The 14,071-nt window shown below is 56.4% G+C and overlaps 1 protein-coding gene across 1 annotated transcript in view; it reads right to left on the bottom strand.

The window, feature by feature from the left end:
• Positions 1 to 1,588: 1,588 nt before the first annotated feature.
• Positions 1,589 to 14,071, bottom strand: part of LOC138368156 (collagen alpha-1(I) chain-like) — a 57,208-nt gene continuing 44,725 nt past the window's right edge. The window contains exons 2-5 of the mRNA XM_069330456.1: positions 12,410 to 12,498; positions 5,756 to 6,079; positions 2,555 to 4,153; positions 1,589 to 2,460 (exon numbers count right to left, since the gene is read on the bottom strand). Coding sequence (XP_069186557.1) covers positions 1,589 to 2,460; positions 2,555 to 4,153; positions 5,756 to 6,079; positions 12,410 to 12,498 — 2,884 coding nt within the window. The remainder of the gene's footprint in view (positions 2,461 to 2,554; positions 4,154 to 5,755; positions 6,080 to 12,409; positions 12,499 to 14,071) is intronic.

The following is a 14,071-nucleotide window of genomic DNA, read 5'->3' as shown; positions in this document are numbered from 1 at the left end:
GTGGTCCAAGAGCTACAGGTGGTCCAAGAGCTACAAGTGGGCCAAGAGTTCCAGGTGGTCCAAGAGCTACAGGTGGTCTAAGAGCTAAAGATGGTCCAAGAGCTACAGGTGGTACAAGAGCTACAGGTGGTCCAAGAGCTACAGGTGGTCTAAGAGCTACAGGTGGTCCAAGAGCTACAGGTGGTCCAAGAGCTACAGGTGGTTCAAGAGCTACAGGTGGTCTAAGAGCTACAGGTGGTCCAAGAGCTACAGGTGGTCCAAGAGCTACAGGTGGTCCAAGAGCTACAGACGGTCACAGAGCTACAGATGGTCTAAGAGCTACAGGTGGTCCAAGAGCTACAGGTGGTCCAAGAGCTACAGGTGGTCCAAGAGCTACAGGTGGTCCAAGAGCTACAGATGGCACAAGAGCTACAGATGGTCCAAGACCTACAGATGGTCCAGGACCTACAGATGGTCCAAGAGCTACAGGAGGTCCAAGAGCTACAGGTGGTCCAAGAGCTACAGGTGGTCCAAGAGCTACAGGTGGTCCAAGAGCTACAAGTGGTCCAAGAGCTACAGGTGGTCCAGGAGCTACAGGTGGTCCAAGAGCTACAAGTTGGCCAAGAGCTACATCTGGTCCAAGAGCTACAGGTAGTCCAAGAGCTACAGGTGGTCCAAGAGCTGCAGTTGGTCCAAGAGCTCCAGGTGGTCCAAGAGCTACAAGTAGTCCAAGAGCTACAGGTGGTCCAAGAGCTGCAGTTGGTCCAAGAGCTCCAGGTGGTCCAAGAGCTACAAGTAGTCCAAGAGCTACAGGTGGTCCAAGAGCTACAAGTGGCCCAAGAGCTACCGGTGGTCCAAGAGCTACAAGTGGTCCAAGAGCTAAAGACGGTCCAACAGCTACAGGTGGTCCAAGAGCAACAAGTGGTCCAAGAGCTCCTGGTTGTCCAAGAGCTACAGGTGGTCCAAGAGATACAGGTGGTCCAAGAGCTACAGGTGGTCCAAGCGCTACAGGTGGTCCAAGAGCTACAGGTGGTCCAAGAGCTACAGGTGGTCCATGAGCTACAGGTGGTCCAAGAGCTACAGGTGGTCCAAGAGCTACAAGTGGGCCAAGAGTTCCAGGTGGTCCAAGAGCTACAGGTGGTCCAGGAGCAACAAGTGGTCCAAGAGCTCCAGGTGGTCCAAGAGCTACAAGTAGTCCAAGAGCTACAGGTGGTCCAAGAGCTACAAGTGGTCCAAGAGCTACAGGTGGTCCAAGAGCTACAAGTGGTCCAAGAGCTAAAGACGGTGCAAGAGCTACAGGTGGTCCAAGAGCTACAGGTGGTCCAAGAGCTACAGGTGGTCCAAGAGCTACAAGTGGGCCAAGAGTTCCAGGTGGTCCAAGAGCTACAGGTGGTCTAAGAGCTAAAGATGGTCCAAGAGCTACAGGTGGTACAAGAGCTACAGGTGGTCCAAGAGCTACAGGTGGTCTAAGAGCTACAGGTGGTCCAAGAGCTACAGGTGGTCCAAGAGCTACAGGTGGTTCAAGAGCTACAGGTGGTCTAAGAGCTACAGGTGGTCCAAGAGCTACAGGTGGTCCAAGAGCTACAGGTGGTCCAAGAGCTACAGACGGTCACAGAGCTACAGATGGTCTAAGAGCTACAGGTGGTCCAAGAGCTACAGGTGGTCCAAGAGCTACAGGTGGTCCAAGAGCTACAGGTGGTCCAAGAGCTACAGATGGCACAAGAGCTACAGATGGTCCAAGACCTACAGATGGTCCAGGACCTACAGATGGTCCAAGAGCTACAGGAGGTCCAAGAGCTACAGGTGGTCCAAGAGCTACAGGTGGTCCAAGAGCTACAGGTGGTCCAAGAGCTACAAGTGGTCCAAGAGCTACAGGTGGTCCAAGAGCTACAGGTGGTCCAAGAGCTACAAGTTGGCCAAGAGCTACATCTGGTCCAAGAGCTACAGGTAGTCCAAGAGCTACAGGTGGTCCAAGAGCTACAAGTGGTCCAAGAGCTACAGGTGGTCCAAGAGCTACAAGTGGTCCAAGAGCTACAGGTGGTCCAAGAGCTACAGGTGGTCCAAGAGCTACAAGTTGGCTAAGAGCTACATCTGGTCCAAGAGCTACAGGTAGTCCAAGAGCTACAGGTGGTTCAAGAGCTGCAAGTGGTCCAAGAGATACAGGTGGTCCAAGAGCTACAAGTGGGCCTAGAGCTCCAGGTGGTCCAATAGCTACAGGTGGTCCAAGAGCTACAGGTGGGCCAAGAGCTGCAGGTGGTCCAAGAGCTATAGGTGGTCCAAGAGCTACACATGGTCCAAGAGCTACAGGTGGTCCAAGAGCTACAGACGGTCCCAGAGCTACAGATGGTCTAAGAGCTACAGGTGGTCCAAGAGCTACAGGTGGTCCAAGAGCTACAGATGGTCCAAGAGCTACAGGTGGTCCAAGAGCTACAGGTGGTCTAAGAGCTACAGGTGATCCAAGAGCTACAGGTGGTCCAAAAGCTACAGGTGGTCCAAGAGCTATAGGTGGTCCAAGAGCTACAGGTGGTCCAAGAGCTACAGGTGGTCCAAGAGCTACAGATGGTCCAAGACCTACAGATAGGTCCAGGACCTACAGATGGTCCAAGAGCTACAGGAGGTCCAAGAGCTACAGGTGGTCCAAGAGCTACAGGTGGTCCAAGAGCTACAGGTGGTCCAAGAGCTACAAGTGGTCCAAGAGCTACAGGTGGTCCAAGAGCTACAGGTGGTCCAAGAGCTACAAGTTGGCCAAGAGCTACATCTGGTCCAAGAGCTACAGGTAGTCCAAGAGCTACAGGTGGTCCAAGAGCTACAAGTGGTCCAAGAGCTACAGGTGGTCCAAGAGCTACAAGTGGTCCAAGAGCTACAGGAGGTCCAAGAGCTACAGGTGGTCCAAGAGCTACAAGTTGGCTAAGAGCTACATCTGGTCCAAGAGCTACAGGTAGTCCAAGAGCTACAGGTGGTCCAAGAGCTGCAAGTGGTCCAAGAGATACAGGTGGTCCAAGAGCTACAAGTGGGCCTAGAGCTCCAGGTGGTCCAATAGCTACAGGTGGTCCAAGAGCTACAGGTGGGCCAAGAGCTGCAGGTGGTCCAAGAGCTATAGGTGGTCCAAGAGCTACACATGGTCCAAGAGCTACAGGTGGTCCAAGAGCTACAGACGGTCCCAGAGCTACAGATGGTCTAAGAGCTACAGGTGGTCCAAGAGCTACAGGTGGTCCAAGAGCTACAGATGGTCCAAGAGCTACAGGTGGTCCAAGAGCTACAGGTGGTCTAAGAGCTACAGGTGATCCAAGAGCTACAGGTGGTCCAAAAGCTACAGGTGGTCCAAGAGCTATAGGTGGTCCAAGAGCTACAGGTGGTCCAAGAGCTACAGGTGGTCCAAGAGCTACAGATGGTCCAAGACCTACAGATGGTCCAGGACCTACAGATGGTCCAAGAGCTACAGGAGGTCCAAGAGCTACAGGTGGTCCAAGAGCTACAGGTGGTCCAAGAGCTACAGGTGGTCCAAGAGCTACAAGTGGTCCAAGAGCTACAGGTGGTCCAAGAGCTACAGGTGGTCCAAGAGCTACAAGTTGGCCAAGAGCTACATCTGGTCCAAGAGCTACAGGTAGTCCAAGAGCTACAGGTGGTCCAAGAGCTACAAGTGGTCCAAGAGCTACAGGTGGTCCAAGAGCTACAAGTGGTCCAAGAGCTACAGGTGGTCCAAGAGCTACAGGTGGTCCAAGAGCTACAAGTTGGCTAAGAGCTACATCTGGTCCAAGAGCTACAGGTAGTCCAAGAGCTACAGGTGGTCCAAGAGCTGCAAGTGGTCCAAGAGATACAGGTGGTCCAAGAGCTACAAGTGGGCCTAGAGCTCCAGGTGGTCCAATAGCTACAGGTGGTCCAAGAGCTACAGGTGGGCCAAGAGCTGCAGGTGGTTCAAGAGCTATAGGTGGTCCAAGAGCTACACATGGTCCAAGAGCTACAGGTGGTCCAAGAGCTACAGACGGTCCCAGAGCTACAGATGGTCTAAGAGCTACAGGTGGTCCAAGAGCTACAGGTGGTCCAAGAGCTACAGATGGTCCAAGAGCTACAGGTGGTCCAAGAGCTACAGGTGGTCTAAGAGCTACAGGTGATCCAAGAGCTACAGGTGGTCCAAAAGCTACAGGTGGTCCAAGAGCAATAGGTGGTCCAAGAGCTACAGGTGGTCCAAGAGCTACAGGTGGTCCAAGAGCTACAGGTGGTCCAAGAGCTACAACTGGGCCAAGAGCTACAGGTGGTCCAAGAGCTACAGGTGGTCCATGAGCTACAGGTGGTCACAGAGCTACAAGTGGTCCAAGAGCTACAGGTGGTCCAAGAGCTACAGGTGGTCCAAGAGCTACAGGTGGTCCAAGAGCTACAGGTGGTCTAAGAGCTACAGGTGGCCTAGGAGCTACAGATGGTCCAAGAGCTACAGGTGGTCCAAGAGCTACAAATAGTCCAAGAGCGACAGATGTTTCAAGAGCTACAGGTGGTCCAAGAGCTACAGATGGTCCAAGAGCTACAGGTGATCCAGGAGCTACAAATGGTCCAAGAGCTACAGGTGGGCTAAGAGCTACAGATGGTTCAAGAGCCACAGATGGTTCAAGAGCTACAGATAGTCCAAGAGCTACAGATGGTTCAAGAGCAACAGATGATCCAAGAGCTACAGGTGGCCCAAGAGCTACAGGTGGTCCAAGAGCTACAGGTGGTCCAAGAGCTACAGATGGACCAAGAGCTAGAGGTGGTCAAAGAGCTCCAGATGGTCCAAAAGCTACATATGGTCCAGGAGCTACAAATGATCCAAAAGCTACAGATGGTCCTAGAGCTACAGATTGTCCAAGAGCTACAGGTGGTCCAAGAGCTACAGATTGTCCAAGAGCTCCAGATGGTCCAGGAAATTCAGATGGTCCAAGAGCTACAGGTGGTCCAAGAGCTACAGATGGTCCAAGAGCTCCAGATGGTCCAAGAGCTACAGATGGTCCAAAAGCTACAGGTGGTCCAAAAGCTACATATGGTCCAGGAGCTACAAATGATCCAAAAGCTACAGATGGTCCTAGAGCTACAGAAGGTCCAAGAGCTACAGGTGGTCCAAGAGCTACAGGTGGTCCAAGAGCTACAGGTGGTCTAAGAGCTACAGGTGGTCCAAGAGCTACAGGTGGTCCAAGAGCTACAGGTGGTTCAAGAGCTACAGGTGGTCCAAGAGCTACAGGTGGTCCAAGAGCTACAGACGGTCACAGAGCTACAGACGGTCACAGAACTATAGATGGTCTAAGAGCTACAGGTGGTCCAAGAGTTCCAGAGGGTCCAAGAGCAACAGGTGGGCCAAGAGCTACAGGTGGGCCAAGAGCTACAGGTGGTCCAAGAGCTACAGGTGGTCCAAGAGCTACAGGTGGTCCAAGAGCTACAGGTGGTCCAAGAGCTAAAGGTGGTCCAAGAGCTACAGGTGGTCCAAGAGCTACAGGTGGTCCAAGAGCTACAGGTGGTCTAAGAGCTACAGGTGGTCCAAGAGCTACAGGTGGTCCAAGAGCTACAGGTGGTTCAAGAGCTACAGGTGGTCCAAGAGCTACAGGTGGTCCAAGAGCTACAGACGGTCACAGAGCTACAGGTGGTCCAAGAGCTACAGACGGTCACAGAGCTACAGACGGTCACAGAGCTGCAGATGGTCTAAGAGCTACAGGTGGTCCAAGAGCTACAGGTGGTCCAAGAGCTACAGGTGGTGCAAGAGCTACAGGTGGTCCAAGAGCTACAGATGGTACAAGAGCTACAGATGGTCCAAGACCTACAGATGGTCCAGGACCTACAGATGGTCCAAGAGCTACAGGAGGTCCAAGAGCTACAGGTGGTCCAAGAGCTACAGGTGGTCCAAGAGCTACAGGTGGTCCAAGAGCTACAAGTGGTCCAAGAGCTACAGGTGGTCCAAGAGCTACAGGTGGTCCAAGAGCTACAAGTTGGCCAAGAGCTACATCTGGTCCAAGAGCTACAGGTAGTCCAAGAGCTACATATGGTCCAGGAGCTACAAATGATCCAAAAGCTACAAATGGTCCTAGAGCTACAGGTGGTCCAAGAGCTACAGAAGGTCCAAGAGCTACAGGTGGTCCAAGAGCTACAAAGTGGTCTAAGAACTTTTAAGTGGTTCAAGAGCTACAGATGGTCCAAGACCTACAAATAGTTCAAAAGTTACAGGTGGTCCAAGAGCTACAGATCGTCCAGGAGCTACAAATTATCCAAGAGCTACAGGTGGTCCAAGAGCTACAGATGGTCCAAGAGCTACAGATGGTTCAAGAGCTACAGATGATCCAAGAGCTACAGGTGGTCAAAGAGATACAGACGGTCCAAGACCTACAGAAGGCCCAAGAGCCACAGGTAGTTCAAGAGCTACAGGTGGTTCAAGAGCTACACGTGGTCCAAGAGCTACAGGTGGTCAAAGAGATACAGACGGTCCAAGACCTACAGATGGCCCAAGAGCCACAGGTAGTTCAAGAGCTACAGGTGGTTCAAGAGCTACAGGTGGTCCAAGAGCTACAGGTGGTCCAAGAGCTACAGGTGGTCCAAGAACTACAGGTGGTCCAAGAACTACAGGTGGTCCAAGAGCTACAGGTGGTCCAAGAACTACAGGTGGTCCAAGAGCTACAGGTGGTCCAAGAACTACAGGTGGTCCAAGAACTACAGGTGGTCCAAGAACTACAGGTGGTCCAAGAACTACAGGTGGTCCAAGAACTACAGGTGGTCCAAGAGCTTCAGGTGGTCCAAGAACTACAGGTGATCCAATGAACTACAGGTGGTCCAAGAGCTACGGATGGGCCAAGTGCTACAGATGGTTTAAGAGCTACAGGTGGTCCAAGAGCTACAGATGATCCAAGAGCTACAGGTGGTCCAAGAGCTACAGATGGTCCAAGAGCTACAGGTGGCCCAAGAGCTACAGGTGGTCCAAGAGCTACAGGTGGCCCAAGAGCTACAGATGGCCAAGAGCTACAGGTGGTTCAAGACCTACAGGTGATCTAAAAGCTACAGGTGGTCTAAGAGCTACAGGTGGCCCAAGAGCTACAGGTGGTCCAAGAGCTACAGGTGGCCAAGAGCTACAGATGGCTCAAGAACTACAGATGGACCAAGAGCTACAGGTGGCCCAAGAGCTACAGATGGCCAAGAGCTACAGGTGGTTCAAGAGCTACAGGTGGTCTAAGAGCTACAGGTGGTCTAAGAGCTACAGGTGGTCCAAGAGCTACAGATAGTTCAGAAACTCCAATGGTTGTCCTCCGGTGAACGTTGAGCATACCATGGTTGACCAGGATGGTGCAGGAGGAGCCAGGGTTGACCAGGATGGTGCAGGAGGAGCCAGGGTTGACCAGGATGGTGCAGGAGGAGCCAGGGTTGACCACCAGGATGGTGCAGGAGGAGCCAGGGTTGACCACCAGGATGGTGCAGGAGGAGCCAGGGTTGACCACCAGGATGGTGCAGGAGGAGCCAGGGTTGACCACCAGGATGGTGCAGGAGGAGCCAGGGTTGACCAGGATGGTGCAGGAGGAGCCAGGGTTGACCAGGATGGTGCAGGAGGAGCCAGGGATGACCACCAGCATGGTGCAGGAGGAGCCAGGGTTGACCACCAGGATGGTGCAGGAGGAGCCAGGGTTGACCACCAGGATGGTGCAGGAGGAGCCAGGGTTGACCAGGATGGTGCAGGAGGAGCCAGGGATGACCACCAGGATGGTGCAGGAGGAGCCAGGGTTGACCACCAGGATGGTGCAGGAGGAGCCAGGGTTGACCAGGATGGTGCAGGAGGAGCCAGGGATGACCACCAGGATGGTGCAGGAGGAGCCAGGGTTGACCACCAGGATGGTGCAGGAGGAGCCAGGGTTGACCACCAGGATGGTGCAGGAGGAGCCAGGGTTGACCACCAGGATGGTGCAGGAGGAGCCAGGGTTGACCAGGATGGTGCAGGAGGAGCCAGGGTTGACCACCAGGATGGTGCAGGAGGAGCCAGGGTTGACCAGGATGGTGCAGGAGGAGCCAGGGTTGACCACCAGGATGGTGCAGGAGGAGCCAGGGTTGACCACCAGGATGGTGCAGGAGGAGCCAGGGTTGACCACCAGGATGGTGCAGGAGGAGCCAGGGATGACCACCAGGATGGTGCAGGAGGAGCCAGGGTTGACCACTATGATGGTGCAGGAGGAGCCAGGGTTGACCAGGATGGTGCAGGAGGAGCCAGGGATGACCAGGATGGTGCAGGAGGAGCCATGGTTGACCAGGATGGTGCAGGAGGAGCCAGGGTTGACCACCAGGATGGTGCAGGAGGAGCCAGGGTTGACCACCAGGATGGTGCAGGAGGAGCCAGGGTTGACCAGGATGGTGCAGGAGGACCCAGGGTTGACCACCAGGATGGTGCAGGAGGAGCCAGGGTTGACCAGGATGGTGCAGGAGGAGCCAGCGTTGACCACCAGGATGGTGCAGGAGGAGCCAGGGTTGACCACCAGGATGGTGCAGGAGGAGCCAGGGTTGACCACCAGGATGGTGCAGGAGGAGCCAGGGATGACCACCAGGATGGTGCAGGAGGAGCCAGGGATGACCACCAGGATGGTGCAGGAGGAGCCAGGGTTGACCACTAAGATGGTGCAGGAGGAGCCAGGGTTGACCAGGATGGTGCAGGAGGAGCCAGGGATGACCACCAGGATGGTGCAGGAGGAGCCAGGGTTGACCACTAAGATGGTGCAGGAGGAGCCAGGGTTGACCAGGATGGTGCAGGAGGAGCCAGGGATGACCAGGATGGTGCAGGAGGAGCCATGGTTGACCAGGATGGTGCAGGAGGAGCCAGGGTTGACCAGGATGGTGCAGGAGGAGCCAGGGTTGACCAGGATGGTGCAGGAGGAGCCAGGGATGACCAGGATGGTGCAGGAGGAGCCATGGTTGACCAGGATGGTGCAGGAGGAGCCAGGGTTGACCAGGATGGTGCAGGAGGAGCCAGGGTTGACCAGGATGGTGCAGGAGGAGCCAGGGTTGTCCAGGATGGTGCAGGAGGAGCCAGGGTTGTCCAGGATGGTGCAGGAGGAGCCAGGGTTGACCAGGATGGTGCAGGAGGAGCCAGGGTTGTCCAGGATGGTGCAGGAGGAGCCAGGGTTGACCAGGATGGTGCAGGAGGAGCCAGGGTTGTCCAGGATGGTGCAGGAGGAGCCAGGGTTGTCCAGGATGGTGCAGGAGGAGCCAGGGTTGACCAAGATGGTGCAGGAGGAGCCAGGGTTGTCCAGGATGGTGCAGGAGGAGCCAGGGTTGACCAGGATGGTGCAGGAGGAGCCAGGGTTGACCAGGATGGTGCAGGAGGAGCCAGGGTTGACCAGGATGGTGCAGGAGGAGCCAGGGTTGACCAGGATGGTGCAGGAGGAGCCAGGGTTGTCCAGGATGGTGCAGGAGGAGCCAGGGTTGACCAGGATGGTGCAGGAGGAGCCAGGGTTGATCAGGATGGTGCAGGAGGAGCCAGGGTTGACCAGGATGGTGCAGGAGGAGCCAGGGTTGACCAGGATGGTGCAGGAGGAGCCAGGGCTGACCAGGATGGTGCAGGAGGAGCCATGGTTGACCAGGATGGTGCAGGAGGAGCCAGGGTTGATCAGGATGGTGCAGGAGGAGCCATGGTTGACCAGGATGGTGCAGGAGGAGCCAGGGTTGACCAGGATGGTGCAGGAGGAGCCAGGGTTGACCAGGATGGTGCAGGAGGAGCCAGGGTTGACCAGGATGGTGCAGGAGGAGCTAGGGTTGTCCAGGATGGTGCAGGAGGAGCCAGGGTTGACCAGGATGGTGCAGGAGGAGCCAGGGTTGATCAGGATGGTGCAGGAGGAGCCATGGTTGACCAGGATGGTGCAGGAGGAGCCAGGGTTGTCCAGGATGGTGCAGGAGGAGCCAGGGTTGACCAGGATGGTGCAGGAGGAGCCAGGGTTGTCCAGGATGGTGCAGGAGGAGCCAGGGTTGTCCAGGATGGTGCAGGAGGAGCCAGGGTTGTCCAGGATGGTGCAGGAGGAGCCAGGGTTGACCAGGATGGTGCAGGAGGAGCCAGGGTTGACCAGGATGGTGCAGGAGGAGCCAGGGTTGACCAGGATGGTGCAGGAGGAGCCAGGTTTGACCAGGATGGTGCAGGAGGAGCCAGGGCTGACCAGGATGGTGCAGGAGGAGCCATGGTTGACCAGGATGGTGCAGGAGGAGCCAGGGTTGATCAGGATGGTGCAGGAGGAGCCATGGTTGACCAGGATGGTGCAGGAGGAGCCAGGGTTGACCAGGATGGTGCAGGAGGAGCCAGGGTTGACCAGGATGGTGCAGGAGGAGCAGGGTTGTCCAGGATGGTGCAGGAGGAGCCAGGGTTGACCAGGATGGTGCAGGAGGAGCCAGGGTTGACCAGGATGGTGCAGGAGGAGCCAGGGTTGACCAGGATGGTGCAGGAGGAGCCAGGGTTGATCAGGATGGTGCAGGAGGAGCCATGGTTGACCAGGATGGTGCAGGAGGAGCCAGGGTTGACCAGGATGGAGCAGGACGAGCCATGGTTGACCAGGATGGTGCAGGAGGAGCCAGGGTTGACCAGGATGGTGCAGGAGGAGCCAGGGTTGACCAGGATGGTGCAGGAGGAGCCAGGGTTGACCAGGATGGTGCAGGAGGAGCCAGGGTTGATCAGGATGGTGCAGGAGGAGCCATGGTTGACCAGGATGGTGCAGGAGGAGCCAGGGTTGACCAGGATGGTGCAGGAGGAGCCATGGTTGACCAGGATGGTGCAGGAGGAGCCAGGGTTGATCAGGATGGTGCAGGAGGAGCCACGGTTGACCAGGATGGTGCAGGAGGAGCCAGGGTTGACCAGGATGGTGCAGGAGGAGCCATGGTTGACCAGGATGGTGCAGGAGGAGCCAGGGTTGATCAGGATGGTGCAGGAGGAGCCATGGTTGACCAGGATGGTGCAGGAGGAGCCAGGGTTGATCAGGATGGTGCAGGAGGAGCCATGGTTGACCAGGATGGTGCTGGAGGAGCCAGGGTTGACCTGGATGGTGCATGAAGAGCCATGGTTGACCAGGATGGTGCAGAAGGAGCCAGGGGTGACCAGGATGGTGCAGGAGGAGCCAGGGATGACCAGGATGGTGCAGGAGGAGCCAGGGTTGACCAGGATGGTGCAGGAGGAGCCAGGGTTGACCAGGATGGTGCAGGAGGAGCCAGGGTTGACCAGGATGGTGCAGGAGGAGCCAGGGTTGACCAGGATGGTGCAGGAGGAGCCAGGGTTGACCAGGATGGTGCAAGAGGAGCCATGGTTGACCACCAGGATGGTGCAGGAGCCAGGGTTGACCAGGATGGTGCAGGAGGAGCCAGGGTTGACCAGGATGGTGCAGGAGGAGCCAGGGTTGACCAGGATGATGCAGGAGGAGCCAGGGTTGACCAGGATGGTGCAGGAGGAGCCAGTGTTGACCAGGATGGTGCAGGAGGAGCCGTGGTTGACCAGGATGGTGCAGGAGGAGCCAGGGTGACCAGGATAGTGCAGGAGGAGCCAGGGTTGACCAGAGTGGTGGACAAGGATGCTGCAGCTGCCTTAATGACTCTGCCAACGTGATGCACAGCTCCAGGACGCTGCATGTATTATCCCAACACAAGCACCAACACCAGGAGGCTCGGGGCTCGGGGCTCGGTGGGGCGTCATTAGCATATTGTGTAAACAAACAATGTGTCTGGTCACAGCGAACAATGGCGTGTCCGTTTACTGCCAACTGGCTTTTTGTGGACTTGTTTCGTGTGGATAATTGCCGTCCGGCTTCCAGTCACACGGAGAACCAGTTTTGTGTGCGTCAATCACACTGGCGATCCTGTTCTACGTTCATGGGTTACCGTGGAGGGCGTGTGGCGTTCACCTGAGGCCAGCAGCCTCTCTGGCGTTCACCTTAGGCCTGCAGCCTCTCTGGCGTTCACCTGAGGCCTGCTATCTTTCTGGCGTTCACCTTAGGCCTGCAGCCTCTCTGGCGTTCACCTGAGGCCTGCTATCTTTCTGGCGTTCACCTTAGGCCTGCAGCCTCTCTGGCGTTCACCTTAGGCCTGCAGCCTCTCTGGCGTTCACCTGAGGCCTGCTATCTTTCTGGCGTTCACCTTAGGTCTGCAGCCTCTCTGGCGTTCACCTTAGGCCTGCAGCCTCTCTGGCGTTCACTTGAGGCCTGCTATCTTTCTGACGTTCACTTGAGGCCTGCTATCTTTCTGGCGTTCACCTGAGGCCTGCTATCTTTCTGGCAATCACCACAAGGTTCAGTTATCTCTCCCCACAAGAATGCAAAATATCCTTCAACAAGAGGAAAGGTGTATTACATCAGAGCCAATCACAACACTTCATTCCATCTCCAGCCAATCCCCAAACGAGGTGTGGCACCTGACAACCAATAATAGCGCAGTGGGGCATCTCTCCGCCAATCCATGAGAAGGTGTGTCATACACTGACCAATCAGAGCACAGTGATGATTCTCTCCACCAGTCCCAGAGAAGTTGAGTGAGGGACCAATCACACTAATGTGTTCCATATCTCCATCACTGAAAATGTGTCATTCATGTGTCTTAAAACCTTTGTATCATCTATGTATCTATCATGAAACCAATGTATCTCTCCGTGTAAACTGCTCCATGGCAGGACGTGATGTGGTGAGCCCGCAGTGGACTGGTACCTGCGGGGTGACGCAGGTGATGACAACATTAGGCATGATGAGAAGGATGGGGGGAAGGGCAGACACAGCCCCGAGCACAGGCGCCAGGCGGTGAGTCCCATCATAATACTGGCAAGTGTTGCCCAACACTCAACCCTTGGTGCTTTGTTGTTGTTTATGTCCAGCCCCACCATACCCTGCTGGTGTTGTCCAGCCCCACCATACCCTGCTGGTGTTGTCCAGCCCCACCATACCCTGCTGGTGTTGTCCAGCCCCACCATACCCAGCTGGTGTTGTCCAGCCCCACCATACCCTGCTGGTGTTGTCCAGCCCCACCATACCCAGCTGGTGTTGTCCAGCCCCACCATACCCAGCTGGTGTTGTCCAGCCCCACCATACCCTGCTGGTGTTGTCCAGCCCCACCATACCCTGCTGGTGTTGTCCAGCCCCACCATACCCAGCTGGTGTTGTCCAGCCCCACCAATACCCAGCTGGTGTTGTCCAGCCCCACCATACCCAGCTGGTGTTGTCCAGCCCCACCAATACCCAGCTGGTGTTGTCCAGCCCCACCATACCCAGCTGGTGTTGTCCAGCCCCACCATACCCTGCTGGTGTTGTCCAGCCCCACCATACCCTGCTGGTGTTGTCCAGCCCCACCATACCCAGCTGGTGTTGTCCAGCCCCACCATACCCAGCTGGTGTTGTCCAGCCCCACCATACCCTGCTGGTGTTGTCCAGCCCCACCATACCCTGCTGGTGTTGTCCAGCACCACCATACCCAGCTGGTGTTGTCCAGCCCCACCATACCCAGCTGGTGTTGTCCAGCACCACCATACCCTGCTGGTGTTGTCCAGCCCCACCATACCCTGCTGGTGTTGTCCAGCCCCACCATACCCAGCTGGTGTTGTCCAGCCCCACCACTCCCTGCTGGTGTTGTCCAGCCCCACCACTCCCTGCTGGTGTTGTCCAGCCCCACCATACCCTGCTGGTGTTGTCCAGCCCCACCACTCCCTGCTGGTGTTGTCCAGCCCCACCATACCCAGCTGGTGTTGTCCAGCCCCACCACTACCCTGCTGGTGTTGTCCAGCCCCACCATACCCTGCTGGTGTTGTCCAGCCCCACCATACCCTGCTGGTGTTGTCCAGCCCCACCATACCCTGCTGGTGTTGTCCAGCCCCACCACTACCCTGCTGGTGTTGTCCAGCCCCACCACTCCCTGCTGGTGTTGTCCAGCCCCACCACTCCCTGCTGGTGTTGTCCAGCCCACCATACCACTCCCTAGCTGGTGTTGTCCAGCCCCACCACTCCCTGCTGGTGTTGTCCAGCCCCACCATACCCTGCTGGTGTTGTCCAGCCCCACCATACCCTGCTGGTGTTGTCCAGCCCCACCATACCCTGCTGGTGTTGTCCAGCCCCACCATACCCTGCTGGTGTTGTCCAGCCCCACCACTACCCTGCTGGTG

This window comes from Procambarus clarkii, chromosome 24 (genome assembly GCF_040958095.1).
Source record: "Procambarus clarkii isolate CNS0578487 chromosome 24, FALCON_Pclarkii_2.0, whole genome shotgun sequence".
NCBI classification, from domain to species: domain Eukaryota; kingdom Metazoa; phylum Arthropoda; class Malacostraca; order Decapoda; family Cambaridae; genus Procambarus; species Procambarus clarkii.
The sequence above is the reverse complement of the archived record's forward strand: the minus strand, read 5'-3'. Positions and strand labels throughout refer to the sequence as shown.